Source organism: Myotis davidii, unplaced genomic scaffold (assembly GCF_000327345.1).
Source record: "Myotis davidii unplaced genomic scaffold, ASM32734v1 scaffold299, whole genome shotgun sequence".
Lineage (NCBI taxonomy): Eukaryota > Metazoa > Chordata > Mammalia > Chiroptera > Vespertilionidae > Myotis > Myotis davidii.
In genome coordinates, this window is record NW_006293088.1 from 1,738,795 (window position 1) to 1,757,500 (window position 18,706).

Genomic DNA, 18,706 nt, shown 5'->3' on the forward strand with positions numbered 1-18,706 from the left:
TGAGGCACTCAGTGGTCAAGCCAGGGGCTGAAGCTAGCCAGCCCAGCTCCCCAGCCCACAATGACCACCATCCGAGCTGAGCTCGGACCAGGCAGCCGAGGAAGCCGGGAATGCCTCTCCAGGAGGGTCCCGCCAGGTAGACCCTCCCCCAGCCCAGCTGCGGGCCTGAGCTGGCAGCACCTAAGGGCTTGAGTGAGCACTCAGCAGCGGACGGCTAACCCTCTGCCTGTGTGACCTCATTGGATGGTGATACACCCTCAGCCCGGCTCTGGCTCACAATCTCAGCCTCCGCTGCACGTGAGGGCCCAGCACAGGGCCTGGCACCCAGTGGGGCTGTCCCTGGCCCTGTGTCCCCGCCCAGTTCCAGGGGCTGGGCAGCTGCTCCCTTGGGGTCTGTCCTCTCCGATCACTGCAGCATCGCTCGGAGGGAGTGCGACCATGCAGGGGTGGGAGGACGTGGAGGAGCCAGGAGCTCACAATCTCAGCCTCCGCTGCACATGAGGGCCCAGCACAGAGCCTGGCACCCAGTGGGGCTGTCCCTGGCCCTGTGTCCCCGCCCAGTTCCAGGGGCTGGGCAGCTGCTCCCTTGGGGTCTGTCCTCTCCGATCACTGCAGCATCGCTCGGAGGGAGTGCGACCATGCAGGGGTGGGAGGACGTGGAGGAGCCAGGTGGAGGGAAGGACAGATGGACCCTGACAGCCAGGGCGCCAAGAAGGAAGAGGACTGACACCTGCTGCCATCGTCTGCCCCACACTCACCTCCAGTGGCCACCCCACCCCCACGCCCCTAGTCTCTGCCCAATGTCCCCTCCCATCGGCCTTCCCCTGCTGCCTCCCTTTTCTCCTCTGTGGCTTTACAGAACTTGTTCCTGAGCCAACAGCTTCAAACCACGTGGTTTTTTCCAACCACGAAATCCTCTCATCCACGTAAATCTTCCGGGCCTGGGGCTGGGGGTCCTAATATTGGATAGAAGACCTGAGCTCTTCCGGATGAGGAGAGAAGGGGCCCGGAGCCCTGCCCTGAGCCAGCCCCAGCCCCTCAAGACGTGCCCTGAGACACCCCAGACTCAGGAGCAGAGTCGGCAACCACAGTCCTGAGCCCCCGGCGCCCCCAGGACCCCCAAATCCACCCCCACGCCCTGCCGAACACAAGCCTCCTGAAAGGAAGTTCTTCTGAGCATCTAACCTCAGTTCTTCATGCTGCTGGAAGCCACGCACCCTCCTGGAACTTGTTACTGTCAGAGCCTCCAGGGAAGTCTCCGTAACATTTAGAAAAATCGATTTCTCAAGTCTCACCTGCCAACTTGTAATTTGAAAAAAAAAAAAAGAACAGGATGACAGCAATAACAATGAGACACACACCAAAATGGGGAAAAAATTAAGGCAGGACTGCTGCACTGGGAGGGCTCCGTGGAGGGAGGCGACCGGATCCCCAGGCCCTGCCGGCCCGAAGGCGGGGCCAGCAAGAAGGACTTAGCGGATCTTTCCGCCCTCACGTCAATTTGCATACCATTACCCAAGAAGCCTTGCGCCTGGGTTTCGCTTTTGCAAATTCCCACCCGTTTCGTGTCATAAATAAGATAGGAGACAGAAAACTAATACAGCCCAGTGATGCATTATTCATGCTGCGCCTCACTGTTATGATAGATTTACAACAGCTAATACATGCAAACTAAGTTTGGGCACTAAACGTGAAAATTAAGGGTGGGGAAGGCGTGTACCTGGGGGTGGGCAGGGGGAAGTCTGAGGGCCGCTAGTGCCCAGGAACCCGGAGGAGTTTCTCATCTGATGTGCTCAGTGACAGCAGGCACCAGTGCCCGGGAGCCACTGGGAGGCATGTGTCCGCCAGCCCGGAAAGCGGTTAAAATCAAGCCCTCAGACCCCTGCTCTGCCCACATCTCCCTTCCCCCTTCCACACTTAGCGAACCCCCCGCCCCCCACACACACACACGCTCCCCCAGACAGAGCCCATTTCCTTAAGGTAAAAGCCCTCTGTCCTTCACAGCCCCTCAGTGAGCTCCTACTATGTGCCAGGCATGTCTTGCCAGAGTGGGGAGCTGGGGTATGTGGAAGGGGGGTGGTGGTCTGCACAGGCTTCTCCGAGGGTGGGGGAGCCGGGGTCTTCTGGGAGAGGGTTGCCCCTATTTACCCCTCACCACAACCCTGTGGGTGGGAGCCAGGCCTGGTCCACAAACGGGGCACAGCTTGGTCCAGGCAGGACCAGGAGCCCCAAGGGGACTCTGGGGAAGGGACTGCCACGGAAACGTCTCAAGGCTAGCAGGTCAGAGCAGGGTGACCCGGCTGTCCCGCCCACATATGTCCCACCTGCCCCGAGCAGGACCCACCCTCCTGGGCATGAGACCCTCTGACCAGCCCTTTACCAAATTCCTCCCGCCTTCTCCAGGTGTGGCCCCTCTGCCCCGCTTCCTGGAAGGCACACGTCCTCCCAGGACACTTCCCCAGCGGGCCGGCGCCCTGAGCCTCCTCCTGCCCATTGTCAACCTTCCACCCAGAAAGAATGGTCACAGCGTCACAGCACACTCCCACCAGCCCCCCTGGGGCCTGCCCCACACAGGCAGGGCATCCCCGCCTTCTCCCACCATCACTGGCCGAGAGGCAGGGCGGGGCCTGGCCCTGGGACCCAGCAAACCAGACGGGCCGGTCCTGTGCTCTTCCGTGGACAGCCCAGCGAGGGCCGACGGACCCTGGTCAGGAGGTAATTTCAGACCATGGTCAACGCTCTGATGACAGTAAAGGCAGGAACTGTGTCAAGACTGTGACGGGCAGAGGAGACGCTGATGGAGCCATCAGGGCGGGTCCCACCCAGGAGGTGGCGGCTGAGCTGAGATCGCGTGAGGAGGAGGAGCTGCCCAAGGGAAGCTGAGGGAATGGTGTTCCAGGCAGGGGAACAGCAGAGGCAGAGGCCTGGTGGTGGGAAGGAGCCTGATATGTTCAGAGACCAACAAGGGGTCAGTGTGGCTGGGGAGCGGGGCCACCGACTGCAGGTGGAAGGCCTGCCTCTGACCCACCTCCCCATCTACAACATGGGCCCAGCTGGTCTCCGTGGCGACATGAGGCTCCAATCACATAGAGTCCAACCCCGTCTCCACCTCCCATCCCTGCCGCCACTGCCACCTCCTACGAGCAGGGGTGACAGAGACCCCAGCCCGCGCCGTGTTGGGGAGCAAGCCTTGCCCGGTGCCCAGATCGCCCCCACTCGCAGAGCACACCCCGCACACCGCAGGCCTCCTCTCCGCCTGTCCCCAATAAGTTTTTTTTAAATTGAGATGCAACCATCATCCTACGACTGGCTGTCCCCCCCAGCAATCAGTTAAAATGAACTCCAGACAATGGGATCAGACTCTGAAGGTGGCCGCCGATGGAGATAATGAACGCAGAGGATGCGGTGTTGACACAGGCCTGGCGAGCTGCATTACTGTTTAACAGCCTCGCTGCTGCTGTCACTGGGATCAAGGAGCTGAACAAGCGGCACACCCTGAGACAGACTGCGGGCGCTGCTCGCGGGGGACGGGCTCGGCAAGGTCAGGGGCAGCCAGCGGGGGCCAAGAGGGCCTAATGGAGACAGCACAGGCGGCCCGTCTTGGAGGCCTCCCGGGGAGCCGTCCATACCACCCCGGGGCCCACACACACCGGGTTATCTTTGGCTTGGCCTTGACTCATGGGGCTCTCTCTGCATCCTCCCACCTCCTCTCTCCCTTCACCCCTCAGAGCCCAGCCTCCTCGAGGATCCTGCCCTCCGAGAACCTTCCCTGCTCTCGTCCCTCCTCTGGCTGCGTCTGGCACCCCCCTCCCCTGGGTTCCCAATGGGCCTCCTACTGGCTGACCCTGAGCTCCTGGGGAGCCAACACCGGGTCTTCCTCATGTCCATCCATCCAGCACCCTCCATGAGGGCCAGGAAGGTAAGACACCACCTGTGTGTCCTCCACGACCCTTTCCGATGCACCTGCCATGTAAGCTATATGAGCAATCCTGGGCCCCGAAGACGTGTTGGTGGAAAAAGCAGGTTTGTGAATAAATGAGAGTTTCCGAGAGGGCACGTAGGATGGGACAGAAGCTGCAGGGGACAGTGTAGCCCAAAGGAGACGGAGCCTTTAGCCTTCCAGGGCGGCCGGCACAAAGGTCAAGAGCAGACTCGGGTGTGGGGGGCCTGCGCTCAGGTCCCAGCTCAGCCTCCCTCTAGCTGTGTGACCTTGGGCCAGCCACTTAACCTCTCTGTGCCTGTCTCCTCGTCTGTAAAGTGGGAGCAATAAGAGTGCTAATCTCAGAGAGGGATTTGGTGATGAAGGGAGTTAATTTATGCAAAGTCCTGAAACCCATAAATGGTCCACATTAAGTTCTCAATATGTGTTGGTTGCTATTACCTCCTGGGGATGAGAGAAGCCAGGGAGAACTCCTTAGAGTTAGCATACTCCCTAGATCAGCGGTTCTCAACCTGTGGGTCGCGGCCCCTTTGGCGGTCGAACGACCCTTTCACAGGGGTCGCCTAAGACCATCCTGCATATCAGATATTTACATGACGGTTCATAACAGTAGCAACATGACAGTTATGAAGTAGCAACGAAAATAATTTTATGGTTGGGTCACAACATGAGGAGCTGTATTTAAAGGGCCAGAAGGTTGAGAACCACTGCCTTAGATGAACCCCCTTGTGCTTTGGAATTTGGGCCAGAGCCACAGCCTTGGTCAACAATATACTCCTCCGGGCTTGGAGCCCTGAACAGCATTAAGTATCTCAAATCCTCAGAGCTGGGTTTTCTAGAGCCTGAGGGGCAGGGGTCGTGGGGGGAGGGAGAGGGAGGGTGGGCTGGTAAGCGATGCCCTCTCTCTAAAGTGAGGCATTTGGCTGAAAAGCTCACACAAGGGCCCTTTCCTGCGAGGCCACAGCAGCCCAAACAGCAGCGCCATCTCCAGCCCCCTCCTCCGAGCCTGGCTGGCTGTGCGAGGCACGACGACGAGATGAGACGGAACGTGGAGCAGCCATGCAGATGGGGAGGCCATTAGCAGCCCCAGGCCAAGCTGTTTTCCGAGCCGGGGCGCGAAGGCGGAGGCTCCCTCTCTATCGCGAGCAGCAGCGGAGCGCGGCTGTATTAAACATGCATGGCCATCGCCTCGTTACTGTGCCCGAGGATCGTGTGTGCTGAAGGCGAGCTGCCCACACAAACTTTGCCATTTCCCTGGCGGCAGACCAGGCGCGTGCTCCCGCCAGCCCTGCTGGGAAGCTTCCCTCCCCACCCCCTCCTCCATCCGCCTCCCCCACCCAGCACCTTCCGACACCCTCCATGGTGTGCAAGGCAGGCGAAAGGCCATACTGGTCCCTTTCTAAGAGTAGCGGACCCAGAACTAGTCTTAAGTCACCCCAGCCTCAAGCTGCAGCCTGGTAGCCGCCTGGCGACAGGGGCGGCAGGGCAGAGCTGAGGTGCGGGGCCTGGGCAGGACAGCACCGTGGCTGGTGAGGGGCAGAATCGGACGAGAGGTGGGCAGGGCCTGGCCCAGGTCCCTCTGCTTCCCTGGGTCCATCTGTCTCCCGTGCCGAGGCAGCTGTCAGCAGGAGGAAGTATCCCTGGCAGTGAAGGGAGAGGATGGCGGACCCACAATGCAATACGGACACACGCCCACCTACATGGACCCGCAGGAAGCAGCGTGACTTTCCACATAAGCCACATGCTGTGACGACGAGGATTTCAGTTCGGCAAACAAGTACAGTGATAACTAGTGTTCATCAGACACTTACTTTGTGTCAGGCACTGTGTGAAACAGTCCCTTTACATAAACATTCTCACGCACTCCTTAGGTAGCTCTACACCATCACCCCATTTTACAGATGAAGTGACTGAGGCCCAGGAAGGCTCGGTGCCTTGTCCAAGGGCTGACAGATTGGCAGGGCAGAGCCAGGGTCCCATCTGAAGCAGGTGCTGGCAAACCACACCCCTCGATGGAGGGATGCCCAGCAGACCCGAGTGGGGCACAGCCAGGACAGGGAGGGGTGCCTCCCACTTCTACCCCCTCCAAAAGCCCTGTGGCCCTGGGAGGGGCCGAGTGGCACCCAGCTTTCCCCAGATCCTCAGGCCCTGCTGCCCATTCCCCTCCCAACAATCCGCAGCCAACTTCTCTGCCCCCTCAGGCCTGGGGCTTCCCGGTTCAATGGACCCTTCGTGGGAAGATCCTTCCAGAAACACCTCTCAGTTCCCATTCTGCCTCCGGCCTCCAGGATGGCTGTGCCCACACCATCTGTCCCCTCTGTCCAACTGGGTTCCGGGAACCAGAGCGAGAACAGGCACCTCCACTGGCAGCAAGAGCCACAACTCAGGATGCAGATCATGGCCCAGTGTAGTCAGGACCCTTCCCCTCATGGCAGCCCTGGGGATGCATGTGGGGGCAGAGGGCAGGGCCCAGCAGGGATTGTGGGTCCCCCTGCTTCCTGACAAACTGATCCCTGAGACGCAGATAGGAGCTGAGAGCCGCACCAGCGAGAAGGTCAGAGGGTCAGCAAGGGTGTGCCCAGCTGATGGCCCCGTGGGCAGGGGCCACGAGCCACGAGGAAAGGCCAGTACCTGAGTCTGCAAGCTGGTGGCGTCCAGGACCGTGACCCGAGGCCCACAGCTGGCCCACACGGCGTCCTCCAGGCTCAGCAGGGTGCGGATGGGCCCTGGCCCCACTGTCAGGCGCACGGGAGGGCTCTCCAGGTCCCAGGGCACATCTCCTGGGAGGAGAAGAAGATGCAAGTCAAGGCCCAGGGCTCCTCAGCCCGCAGGAACCACGGCCTGCAGCGGGGGCCCAGCATGGCCCACAAACCCTCTCACCCGGTTCTGTGGGGGATGGTGGCTGTTCCCACTGGCCTGCATTTGTGGCCCATCCCGTGGGGGCTGGACTCCTCTTCCTCTCTCTCCTGTTCATTCGTCCCACACACACCCGCCTTCTCGCTGATCTGCTCGCCTACCATAAGGCACTCTACCACCTTTACCAAGGTCACCTGGAGATGACCTTTCTCCTCCAGAGACGCCACGGCCCCCGGTGTGGAAGGAGGAAGTCCCGAGAAGAAATCAGTGCCCAGTCTGCCACCCCGCAGACGGAACTAACCAAGGGAGCTGGTCTGGCCCTGAACCAGGCTCTCCCTGCCTACCCAGGATGCTCGCTCACCCAAGAACGGGCCAGGAATTTTCCCTGGCACACAAGCCCTGCTGGCTATGATGGGTTTTTCCCTTAAGTCACACAGAACCCCAGTGGCTGTCTTGTCTTGTCAGGATGCCAGGTGGGAAAGAGCGGAGGAAGGGGGCACACCCCGGAAAGACAGACAGCAGTAGCTGGGCCTGGGGGGCAGGATGGAGCCTGCTGCTAGCTTGCCAGTGCCCAGCCATGCCACACTCCCTCCACGGGACCCTGAAAGCAGCCCCATCATAGACTCTCCCTCCGAGCCAGCTGCTGGTGACAGGATGGGGCACAGCTGTCGGTAGAGCTGGAGGGACCACGAGGTTACATGGTGAGAGCCACTGCCTGCAGTGTGGCAGGAAGGACAGACTATCACACCCCAGGCTTTACACCACCTGTAAAGCAGGTTTGCCTCTCTCCCTTCTGTCCTACTTAAACCTGTCAGACTCCCAGCTCACCTGCGAGCTGGGGAATAGGGACCCCCCACCCCCACCCCAACACACTACCAGGTCTTTCCAGGCCATGCATATGAGCACATGGGAAGCAGGCAGGGCCAGAATCCTGACTGTGGCCTCTGAGCTTCTGCATGAACTAAGACAGGTGAGTTCACCTCTCTGAGCCTCCGTTTCCTCATCTGTAAAATGGGCATGATGACCAGGCCTACACCTCGCTGATACTACAGGACTAAATAGAACGTGCAGAGCATTTAGCTCAGCGTTGGCACACAGCAAGGAGCGACAACAGCTGTTGATCCATGCCGTTACAGATCCGCACGCCAGGCACTGTTTTCATGAATTGTTTTCCTAACTCCCAGCCTGTGCATCCTATTTTCATCCCTGTTTTACAACTGAGGAAGCGGAGACGCGGAGTTTAAATAGCCAGCCCGAATCACACAGCTCGAGAGGACAGGGCGCTCATTAGCCCATACTGTTTGGTGTCATTTGCCACAACATAACAGTCTGTGGAAACAGGTGTTGACTCCATTTGACTAATGTGACAATGGAGACCAGGGAGCTGAGAACTTGCCCGAAGCCACCCAAGGGGTGACAGGCCAAGCAGGGCTGAAACTCAGCTGACCCTGACCGCCCCCCACCCCCACCCTGCTGCCCTCTCAGGTTCCAAGAGCTTCCATAGGGCACTGGGGCCGTACCTGGGGTCAAGGAGGAGTGAGCGACCACAGGCAGCCAGGCACACAGAGCCCCACCAGAACACCAGAGCCGCAAAATTCAAGGCTTTGAGCGCCCCCCAGTGGCCACGGGTAAGTAGTGCTTATAGCCAGAAGTTGAAGTTCCCTCCACTGCGACCTCCTTCCCAGTAAGAATACAGTTGAGAATACTGGGACCACACCCCGAAAACTAGGAAATGGGGCTCTGCTCAGTGGGCACCAAAACCCTTGCAACCTCTACCCTGCAAGGAACAGTGTGGCCGGGGCTGCCTGAGGTCGGAGCCAGGGTCTGCTACCCCTGAGGGTCACAGGGGCTCTGACCAACCGCCACTTGCTGGGCTTCTGCAGGAACCTCTAAGATGTCCTGACTCCAGGACAGAATGATAAACTGTGACAGAGTTTAATGGCTGTATTGTCATATCAAAAGGACCCTGGACAGGAGTCCCCACAGTGGGACCCTGAGCCAGAGCCGCGCCTTGCTGGGACTCAGCTCTCCCATCTGCACCCGAGGGCCTGAACTCTGACCTCTCTGGTTCTTCCCAGCCCTCACGGCCACAGCTCTAAGACTAAATGCAATCATTGTGAGCTCTGTGCAGGGCAAGCTCCCTGCAGCCTGCAGCGGGTGGGGGGTAGGGGTGGGGGTCCACCCTTGCCCTCTAGGCTTTAGGTGCACACATACATGTTACAAAACCCACATGCGCACTTATGCACACACGCACACACCCACCCCCTGCGTGATAGCCCATTCGTCTGGGCCCCTCACCAGCTCTCGTGCTGCCAGGCCAAGGGGATGAAGGCCCTTGGAGTCCCGATCCAGCTGGAGCCGAAGGCAGGGCACTGGGTAAAAGTCATTGAGATTGAGAGGGGCCCCAAGGGTCGCCCGCGCCTGGTCAGTAATAAGGGCGGTGACAACCATTCAGATGGAGGGAACAAGCACCAGGCTACTTTTGTGGCTGATCCCACCTGGCCTCCACAGCCAGCCTGTGCGGGGGGCAGCCTTCATCCCCATTTTACAGGTGAGGAAACTAAGGCTCCATGAGGCGAAGTAACGGGCGAAGTCACAGCTGGGTCTCAACCCCAGGCAGCCTAACTCCCCAGCCCGTCCCCGCGCCCCTCCTGCAGGAGGTGACCCTGGCCCACAGCTCCAGCATCTAACCAGGGACTTTCCCACACCTGCCCCCAGGCCTGGGCCTGCTCCTGGGCCTGCTCAGAGATGAGGCAGACAGAAGGGATCCGGGGAGCTCTGCTCAAACACGGGACCGGGCAGGGACAGTGGCCATCTGGCTCCTCTCTGAGTCCTGGGTCCTGCTCAGTGCCTGGCACCTCAGAGCACGGAATACATCTTTCCTGAGTGAATAAATGAACAGATGAATGAATGAATGACTTCCATGGCCACACTGCTCTGGGCCTCGGTTTCGCCATCTGTCAGCTGGAGGTTGAAGTCTGAGGCCCCTCCGGCTCTGACAGTCCAGTCAGTGGCCTTGGGTTCCTCAGTCCCTTCTCAGCTGCTGGCCCCACAGGTCCTCCAGGACTCGGCCAACTCCCAGGCTAATATTTCTGCTCCTGCCCTCTTGCAAGGAGACAAAGCGTGGGCCAGGAAACCCAGGCAGGACAGTAACCTCTCATCCTATACCAACTCCAAGCCCTGGATAAGGGTCTGGAACATTCACAACCCTTGACCCTCCCGGCCACCAGGGGGCGCCAGCGGTGGGTTCTGCAGGCACGGGGCTCCAGCTCTGTGCTCTAGCTTGGGCTGGGATGGAGTCGGGGTGTCTGAGAGGTATCCAAGGCCCTGGTGAGTCTGGAGGGGGTCACACAGCTCAGTCATGGATAAGCCGGATGGTCCCAGTCCCAGCCGCAGGCAGCCCAGGGGAGAGGCGACATGGAAGTGTAAGCTCCCTGCTTGTTCACGGAACTAATTCTCTCTCCCTCTACAAACCCTGCAAGGGCAGGGTCACATCTGCCTGCTGGCCGCTGTACCCATGGTGCATAGTAGGTGCTCAGTAAATATCTGGTGCACAAATGTTTGCAAGGGGGAAAGGTATCTCAGCCTTCTCCTCCAGGCCAGACGCTGCCAGCTCTGCTAGGAGAAGCCAAGGGCCCCTGAGTCTGGAGAGGGCTCGAGGCCCAGACAGAGGACATTATTAGGGTTCAGGTCTGAGCTCACCCCTGAGACTCTGGGAAGTGGGGGTGGGTGGGGCGGAGAGAGTTCAATGGTGCCCAATGGCCCTTCTGGCTCTGACAAATGACCAGTCCCAGCCCCAGGCTGAAGGCCAGTGGTTAGAGCCCAAACCCCCAAGTGGGTTGAATTGTGTCCCCAAAAATTCATGGGGAGTTCTAACTCTCAGGACCTCAGCCTGTGACCTTATTTGGAGATGGGGCTGTTTGCAGATATAATTAGTTAAAATGAGGTCACCCTGGAGGAGGGAGGGCCCTGATCCAAGGTGACGGGTGTTATTATAAAAGCGAAACATGGACACAGACACGCACTCAGGAGAACATCACGTGAAGAAGGGAGGCAAGCTGCCGCGGCCAGGGACCACCGAGCTGGGGTCCGAGCTGGGGTCAGGCCAGGACAGCTCCTTCTTCAGTATCTTCCTAGGCAGCGCGGCCCTGACAGCACCTGAGCCTGGAATTCTCAACTCCAGAACTACGAGTCAGTGAATTTACAGTGTTTAAACCCCTCAGTTTGTGGGGCCTATGAGCAAACTCACACGCCACCCCCTTCCCTCCTCCCAACCTGGGCGCCCAAACTGATGAGTCAGGAACCAGGAAGGGAAGAGCCAAAGGCGGCCCAAACTGGGACCAGCAGGCCAGAGTGGGACCAGCGTGGCTCACAGCATTCCATGGGGCTGCGGGGTGGAGTCCCTCCAGAACCCCTAGTCTACTCCCCGAAGATCTGCGCCCATATTTGCATTCACAGGCACGCTCCGATGGTAAGAAGAATTTTTTCCCTCCCTCTTCCCCCTTTAATTAAAAACTATAAATGCCTTATCAAAAGCTAATTAAAAATACCAACACAGTGCCAAGTGGCAAAAAAAATTTTTGCTCAGTACAAATATCCGTTTATAACCCTGCAACAGGCTGTGATGACGCAGCAATTAGAGGCTCCTGGGAGAGAGTGGGAGGAAGGGCTGGGCAGCCACGGGACTCATCAGCCCTCTGGGCGGCACCGGGGGCAGCTACCCTCTCCCCACCCCCGACCCCCGGCTCTTATCATCCAATTAGGAGCTGAACAAGCCACAGGGGACTGGCGACCCCAGCACCGTGTGGCTGTGCTCCAGCGCATCCCCTCCCAGGCTCAGCGCTGGGTCTGTACAGAGGAGGCAATTCTCAAGGGCTGTGGAGACAATTAAGATAATGGCCGACATCAAGCACTTCACCGTGTTTCGGGAACACAGCCGCTCACACCGTTAGCCCTGCCCTCCAACGTCATGATCGGGGCGTCCACAGCTCGATGAAATCAGAGACTCAAACGCTGGCCTCCACTGGTGTCCCTGGGCCGGGCCCTGCACTTTCCCTTCACGGGGTTGTTTGACCTGCTAGGACCCGTAAGTGGTGGCTTTTGCCATTATTGCCATTTTAGAGACGAGGAGACAGGCGTGAGGAGGAGAAGCAGCTCACCGATGGACACAGCTGGCATCAGGGCAGAGCCTGGCCCGGAAGCCAGGTCTGTGCGAGCCCAGAGTCCCTGCTCTTAGCCACTAGAGATTCCCTCCAATGGGCGGAGCTACCTGTGCAGGAGTGAGCACCCCATTCCTGTGGGGACCCCGATGGGGATCAGGGATCTCCGATCCCCCCACCTCTGAGATGGCCTGGTTCGTTTCTGAGCCGCCACCTTGGCCTGCCTCCCACAACCGTCTGGCACAGGGTCCCCAGATGGTTCCCAGCCCCACATCCTCACCGCTGGTCCGAGGGTAGGCGGCGAGGGTCCCGTCCTGCAGGCCGGCAAACAGGTGGAAGGGGCTGTGTCGCAGGCAGAGCACGGGCTGCAGGCCTGGGCTCCTGCAGGTCGCCAGGCACTGGGTGCCCGTGTCCACGCTGCTGTAGACCAGGATGCTGTGGGGAGAGGCCCAGGTGACTCACTCAGCCCCCCATATGCCCTCCAGGGACCCCTCTGTAGGACCAGGCCTTTGTTCCACCAAAGGGGAGCTCAGAGTTTCCATGGGTGGCCTTTTGAGGATGGGGTCCTCCCGGCCTCTGTCTTGTGGAAGACTCAGGGGGAGGTGGGGGGGGCTCCAAAAGCAGCACAATAAAGGTGCTGATCCCTGGCTGTTTGCTCAGTGGTTAGAACATCGGCCCTCAGACCAAAGGGTCCAGGTTTGATTCCCAGTCAAGGACGTGTACCTGGGTTGCAGGTCTGATCCTGGCCCAGGTCAGGGTGTATGTAGGAGGCAACTGATCGATGTCTCTCTCTCACATCCATGTTTCTCTCACTCTCTCCCTCCTCCCTCCCTTCCACTCTCTCTAAAAATCAATGGGAAAAAAGTATACTCATGTGAGGATTAACAAGGTGCTGACCTGAGTTTTCAGGGTCACAGACCTGAGTGTGAATCCAGCCAAGCCACCTCTACCTGATGGACCCCAAAACAGCCTCCACGCACCGCGCAGTCCTGCCCTCCTCCCCGGACCCCTCACCTGCCATCCTGGAGCCCCAGGCAGATGGTCGGATGCACCGCAGCGGAGGGGTCAGCAGCCGTGTGGCTCTCATCTTTGTCTCCATCTCCACTCTCCCCCTCCTCCGGCTCAGGAATGTACTCCATGCAGAGCACGGGGGCCGCCAGCGGGAAGGACTTGACCGTGCGGGGTGAGGGCCGGTTCAGGGAAAAGATCTCGACCTGGCCTCCTGCGCCCTCCTGACCTCCCCCAACCTGGGGCAGAGACAAAAGAAGCTGTCAGGGAGAACCGTGAGAGCAGAGGCGGAGCTTAGCTCTGCCTCCCGGAGACCTGTCCCAAACTTCTGCTTGCCACTAATAACTGAGAGGAACGGCCCCCTCCTGCCACATGCATCCTGCTGTCACCGAAGGTCACTTGTCCCCAGCCCCCAAGGCAGCGAGTTCGATTCAGGGCGCAAAGGAAACCAGCTAAGGAGGTAAGGTGGACTAGTTACCCAGTCAGCTTTCCATCTCCTTGTCTTTAGGCTAAATTTCAACCAACAAAGAGTGAACGTACACTCTGCCCCTTTAAAATGTCCTATCTTCCTGTTCTCTGTTTTTACTTTAGTGTCTAGCACATAGTATACCAGTATACTTGCTGAGTGGATGGAGGGATAGATGAATGGATGGATAGGTGGATGGATGGATGAGTGGATGGATGGATGGATGAGTAAATGGATAATGGATGGATGAATGGGTGGATGGATAGATGGAGACATGGATGGATAGATGGATGGATGGATGGATGGATGGATGGATACATGGATGGAAGGATGGATGAATAGATGGAAGGATGGATGGATGAATGGATAATGGATGGATGGACACATGGATGGATGAATGGATAATGGGTGGATGGATAGGTGGAGACATGGATGGATGGATGAATACATGGAAACATGGATGGGTGGGTAGATGGATGGATGGATGGATGGATGGATGGATGGATGGATGGGTGGGTGGATGGATGGATGGATGGATGGATGGATGGAAATACCATGTGCTAGAGAAACAGTGAAGAACAAATTGCCCTCAGAAGAGTATCTATGGGAGGCACAATCTGCACTATAAGAAGCATGGGGAGGTCACCTATTTGAATCCAGGGAAGCTTTGCCAGGAGCCCCGAGAGCAGAAAACCGGGCCGGGATCTCTGAGAGACGGGCAGTAAGCAGCCCTGCTTCCTGACCCCGGTGAAGACCTGTCACCCCAGCACACGGCACCACTCCCGCCCATTTCCTGCCTGTGGCCTGTGCAAGAGTCATGCTCACCGATTTGTCCCTGGCTTTCTGTTGTCCCTGGTGAGGTGGCTGGCACCTGCCAACTCCAAGCCCAGAGCCTGGGACAGGGTCCCATTAGAACTTGCCAGGTAAAGCATAAATGGGCCAGCAGACAGGTGGCTTTCTCCAGCACCTCTCCCAGAGGCTCCTCTCCCTGTTCCTGTCCTGAGGCCAGAGCTCCTGGCTGCGGACACGGGGTACTCACCCAGAGGTAGCCCTGTGGAAGGGAGGTGCTGACCGCCGAGAAGCCCAGCAGGGGAGAGCTGACAGGACTGTGGACCAGAGCCCCAAGCTGCGGAGACAGAGGTGACACGTGCAGGGTTCAGTGTCAAGGTGCCCGAGAGGCCAGCGTCCGGCTATGGAACCTTCGTGTGAACCGCCTGCAGGGGTCAGGGGTCGTTAAACCTGCAGATTCCCAATGAGGGTCCCTGAGGACGGGCCAGGAGAGGGGGAGGTTTCCAGGATCTCCGGGAAGTTCTATGCACCCACATTTGAGCATCAGTCCCCTAGAATCTCTGGCTAGAAGGGGCCTGGATGATACCCTGGGACCCCAAGGACTTTTCCAACTGACCAGCTCCCATTTAAGCTTTGTTGAAAACCACTAACACCCACTCCACTCCCTTTACTTTACAGATGGGGACAATGTGGACACAGGATGGCCTAGGCCACGGGGAAGGTGAGGGGCAGGGCCTGGCCTGTGCCCACCTCCCCCTCCGCCTTCCTGCACGCCTCCAGAGAAACAGCACAGGGACCCCCAGATCATCAGAACCAATCTGCAGGCGAGCCCCCAGGACACAGGGCTGGGTGGCATGTGTGGGCTGCCGGCAGGGGCCGGTGGCTCTGTCTGTGACGGGCTGTCACCAAGAGCCACCAGCGACTTGTTCCTCCTGCAATTTCTTCCCTCAAATCCATGCCAGGTGGGTCTCTGGGGCCTGTTTCCTGAGCTATATCCTGCTGGTCTGGCCCTCTGGCCAGGACAGCAATGGAAGGAGGTGGCCTGGCCCTTTCAAGGGCTTGGTTTTGCCCCTCTGAGGAATGCAGCGGCGGCGGACCCTTTGCTGGGCAGGTGCTGCCCTCTGCTGGTGCTGAAGGCCCTGGCCAGCACCAACCCTGCTGCAACATTCTAACAAAATACCTAAGGGCCATAGGTGAGGGGACCAGAGGTCACCTCTTCCAGCCCCTCATTTAGGAGTCAGTAACTGTGAAGTTCGGGGAAGGGGGAGGGGGACATGACTGGCTCCAGGTCACACAGTGGGAGCCTCAGGGCTGGAATTCAGTTTAGCTCCAATGCTGGGCCCTCTTGGTTGAATTCTACCCAGAGGCCAAGCCGGAGGCCTCAGCACGCTCACACTCATGGCCCAGCCTCTCCTCCTGACTCCTGGGCTGCAGCCGTGCTGCCTTCCCTGGGGTGCCCGGGGCGGGCCTCTGTGCTGCTCTGGCTATTTGGAATATTCTTCCCCTGGGCCCTCACCAGGCTGCAACCTTCTTGCCATCTGGGTCACAGTTTAATGTCACCTCCTCTGAGAGGCCCTCTCTGTTGGCACCATCTCTGTATCTATTAGATCTGATTTATTTTCTTTAACACATACATCTCTCCTTTCTATTTCCCTTTGTTTGCCAGGGTTCTTCCTCTCTCTCTCTAGATTGAACGCTATATGAGGGTATGTTGAATGTTTTGATCACCACTATGATTCCCAGTGGCCAGGACAGGGTCTAGCACACAGTAGGTCCTCAACAATGATAGGCAGCTTGGACGAATGAATGGATGGATGGATGGATGGATGGATGAAGGAATGAATGAATAAACTGACATCTCACGGCTATGTTCTTCCAGCTACTTAGCACCCCAATCTGCAGTCCTAGCCACTTAGCTCTTGGGACTTATTTACCTGGGCCTGAGTCCGAGCTTGCGCTCCCCTCCCCAGAGCTCAGATGACCTCATCTCCCTGAGAGGATGATGGGCAGCAGTTGCTCCAGAAAAAGGACAGGCGACCAGAGGAGGTGAAGACCACAGGTGTCGGAACCAGATAGAACGAGGTTCTCATTCCTGGACCCATCCTTACCGGCTGTGTCCTTTTTAGAAAGCCATCTGTCTGAGCCCCAGGTGGGCCTTCCCTGTGAAATAGATCTAGAAACGCCTACTTATCGGCATCTCAAAAACAGTGAAACAAGAGAGTGACGGCTGAGCAGTGACGGGGGAGCACAGTAGGTGCTGGACGAATGGAAGGCGCGATGGCTATGAAAGGCCTGCCGTCCTCCACTCAGGCCCCGCCCACACCACAGCCCCGGCTCCTGCCTGGCTCCAGCCCACAAGGGTCCAACCCACAAAGCCTGGCACGGCCGCGCAGGCATATTCCGGCCTCTCTTCTGGGCTGGAGTCAGGCCATTGACGAATGAGATCACTGCTATTTGTCAGCTCAAAATAATGGAATTTTCCGTTCACTTGACCCATGGAGGGCATCTACCCCCACATTGTGGGTAGGACAGCTGACGCCCAGAGCAGTAAAAAGGCTCAACCAACTCCATCGGGAAAAAGCTGAGGCGCTGGGTCTGGAGCCGGGGCCTCTCCCGCTGTGGGCACAGCCTGGAAACGCTGGTTCCCCCCAGGAGAAGGTGAGCCAGAGCTGCCCCTCTCACCTGCAGGCTGAGGCCCCGCGAGGAGAAGGCGGGGATGCAGCAGGCCAGCGTTGGGCACCAGAACGGGGCTTTGCTCTTCTTGTCCTCGTCCGGACATCGCCAGCCTGGCTGGTTCTCCTCTCCTACAGCAAAAGGAAGGAGGTGGGTGAAGCAGGTCGGAGTGCGAGGACCTAGCAGGCTGTGAGGAGTCCTGGAGCCCAGGGAGCCCCCGCAGGCCCCAGAGGTCTGGCCTGCACGACGGCCTAGACAGACCCCGCCACTCACTCACCCCCCTGACCCCCAGCCCCACTCCTGCCCATCTGAGATGAAATCTGGCCTCACTCTGTGGTCATGGCCATGGGTCCCCAGCAAGGAGCCCAGACACCTAAGGTTTGAGTCCCCCACTTGACCGGCCTCTTGCTGAGCAACCTTGTGCAAATCACCCCAAGTCCCTGAGCCTCGATATCTCCACCTATACAATAGGGACGATGAAGATGCCTTCGTCCTGCGGCTGTTGTGAGCATCCAGTGAAATAAAACATGGAAAGGGGTTCGGGAAGCGCTAAGATGCTGGACTCAGTCCAGGCCCAGCTGCCTTGGCCTTAGCTTCAGAGAGGGGAGAGGGTCCGAGACCAGCAAGCGGACAAGGTGATTTCTGATTGTGATGACGATGTAAGTTCAGCTGCGTTTACACCTGACGGTGATGATGATGGTGCTGGGGAAGACTCTTACTCTGCCTGCCGTTGAAGCCACCCTGAAACCTCCAGGTCCCCCAGGCAAGCTGGGCATAGAAGCCCCGGGACCTGTTACAATACAGACACCCAGGCCCAAGCCCAGACCCTCGACTCACATTTGGAGACCTCTGTGCTCAGTATCATCCACTGTACCAGTGGTTCCTTCACATGGGTCAGGGCTCCCTCACATGCTGCCACCTCCAAGAAGTCCTCCATGACCACTCTGGCTACCATGGCTCCCTTCTCTCAGGGGGAAAGCCCCTGACTCTAAAGACCCTGTCAGACTTCTAACGTAGCCTTCACCACAATCTCAAATCACCGTGTCTACTTTCTTATTCATAATCCGTCTCCATGTGTCTCTAGAATGTAAGTTCAGGGCAGCCAGATCCGGGGTATATCCTTCGTCACCGTCTCCCTGGAACTCAGCACACTGCCTGCACAATTAGTGCTCAGCAAACACGGGTTGAAAGAATGAATGAAAGGAGTGAGCAAGTGAGTGGGTGAGCAAACCTCCATTTCTTCCAAAGAGTCCTCCCTGCTAAGGACCCCCTCCTTACGCTCCACATGGCGACACTCCATATGACGACTGCCTTCCTGGGACCTGGATAGCAGGGGCACGGTACAGCTAGGACACCCTACTGTGTGTCCACGCATCAGGCACACACTGAGTGCCATGCGCGTGTCCCCTCGCCTTGTTTTCACACGGACCGAGCACAGTCAGATAATGATTTTCATTTCATGGATAATGAGATAGACACTCGGGGATTATGCTGACCAGGTCACAGGCATGCCTACATGGCCGAGCCCAGATGGGGACCAAAGACTGTCTGACCCAAAGCCCAGGTTCTTTGCACTAAACCAGGCATTCTTCTAGCATCTAGCCTCCCACCGACAGCCATGAGCATTACTGACCCTTGACATGGTGACGCTGGACAATGAGGAGGCTCAGCCCTAGGGAGCCAGAGGCGCTGGGACCTTAGCACAGTGACATGGAGCTGAGGGGAGCCGAGAGCTCTGGAGATGGGGGAGAGGTCATCGACTGAACTGGCGTGGCACAGGCTTCCCCCTGCCCCACCCCCACCCACCCCCGCCCC

General features: G+C 58.4%; 1 protein-coding gene across 1 annotated transcript in view; it reads right to left on the bottom strand.

Moving 5' to 3' along the window:
• ARHGEF10L (Rho guanine nucleotide exchange factor 10 like) overlaps window positions 1-18,706 on the bottom strand; it is a 118,157-nt gene that overhangs the window by 19,191 nt on the left and 80,260 nt on the right. The window contains exons 22-26 of the mRNA XM_015565849.1: window positions 16,901-17,022; window positions 14,469-14,555; window positions 12,970-13,202; window positions 12,236-12,390; window positions 6,572-6,720 (exon numbers count right to left, since the gene is read on the bottom strand). Of these exons, the coding sequence (XP_015421335.1) occupies window positions 6,572-6,720; window positions 12,236-12,390; window positions 12,970-13,202; window positions 14,469-14,555; window positions 16,901-17,022 (746 nt within the window). The remainder of the gene's footprint in view (window positions 1-6,571; window positions 6,721-12,235; window positions 12,391-12,969; window positions 13,203-14,468; window positions 14,556-16,900; window positions 17,023-18,706) is intronic.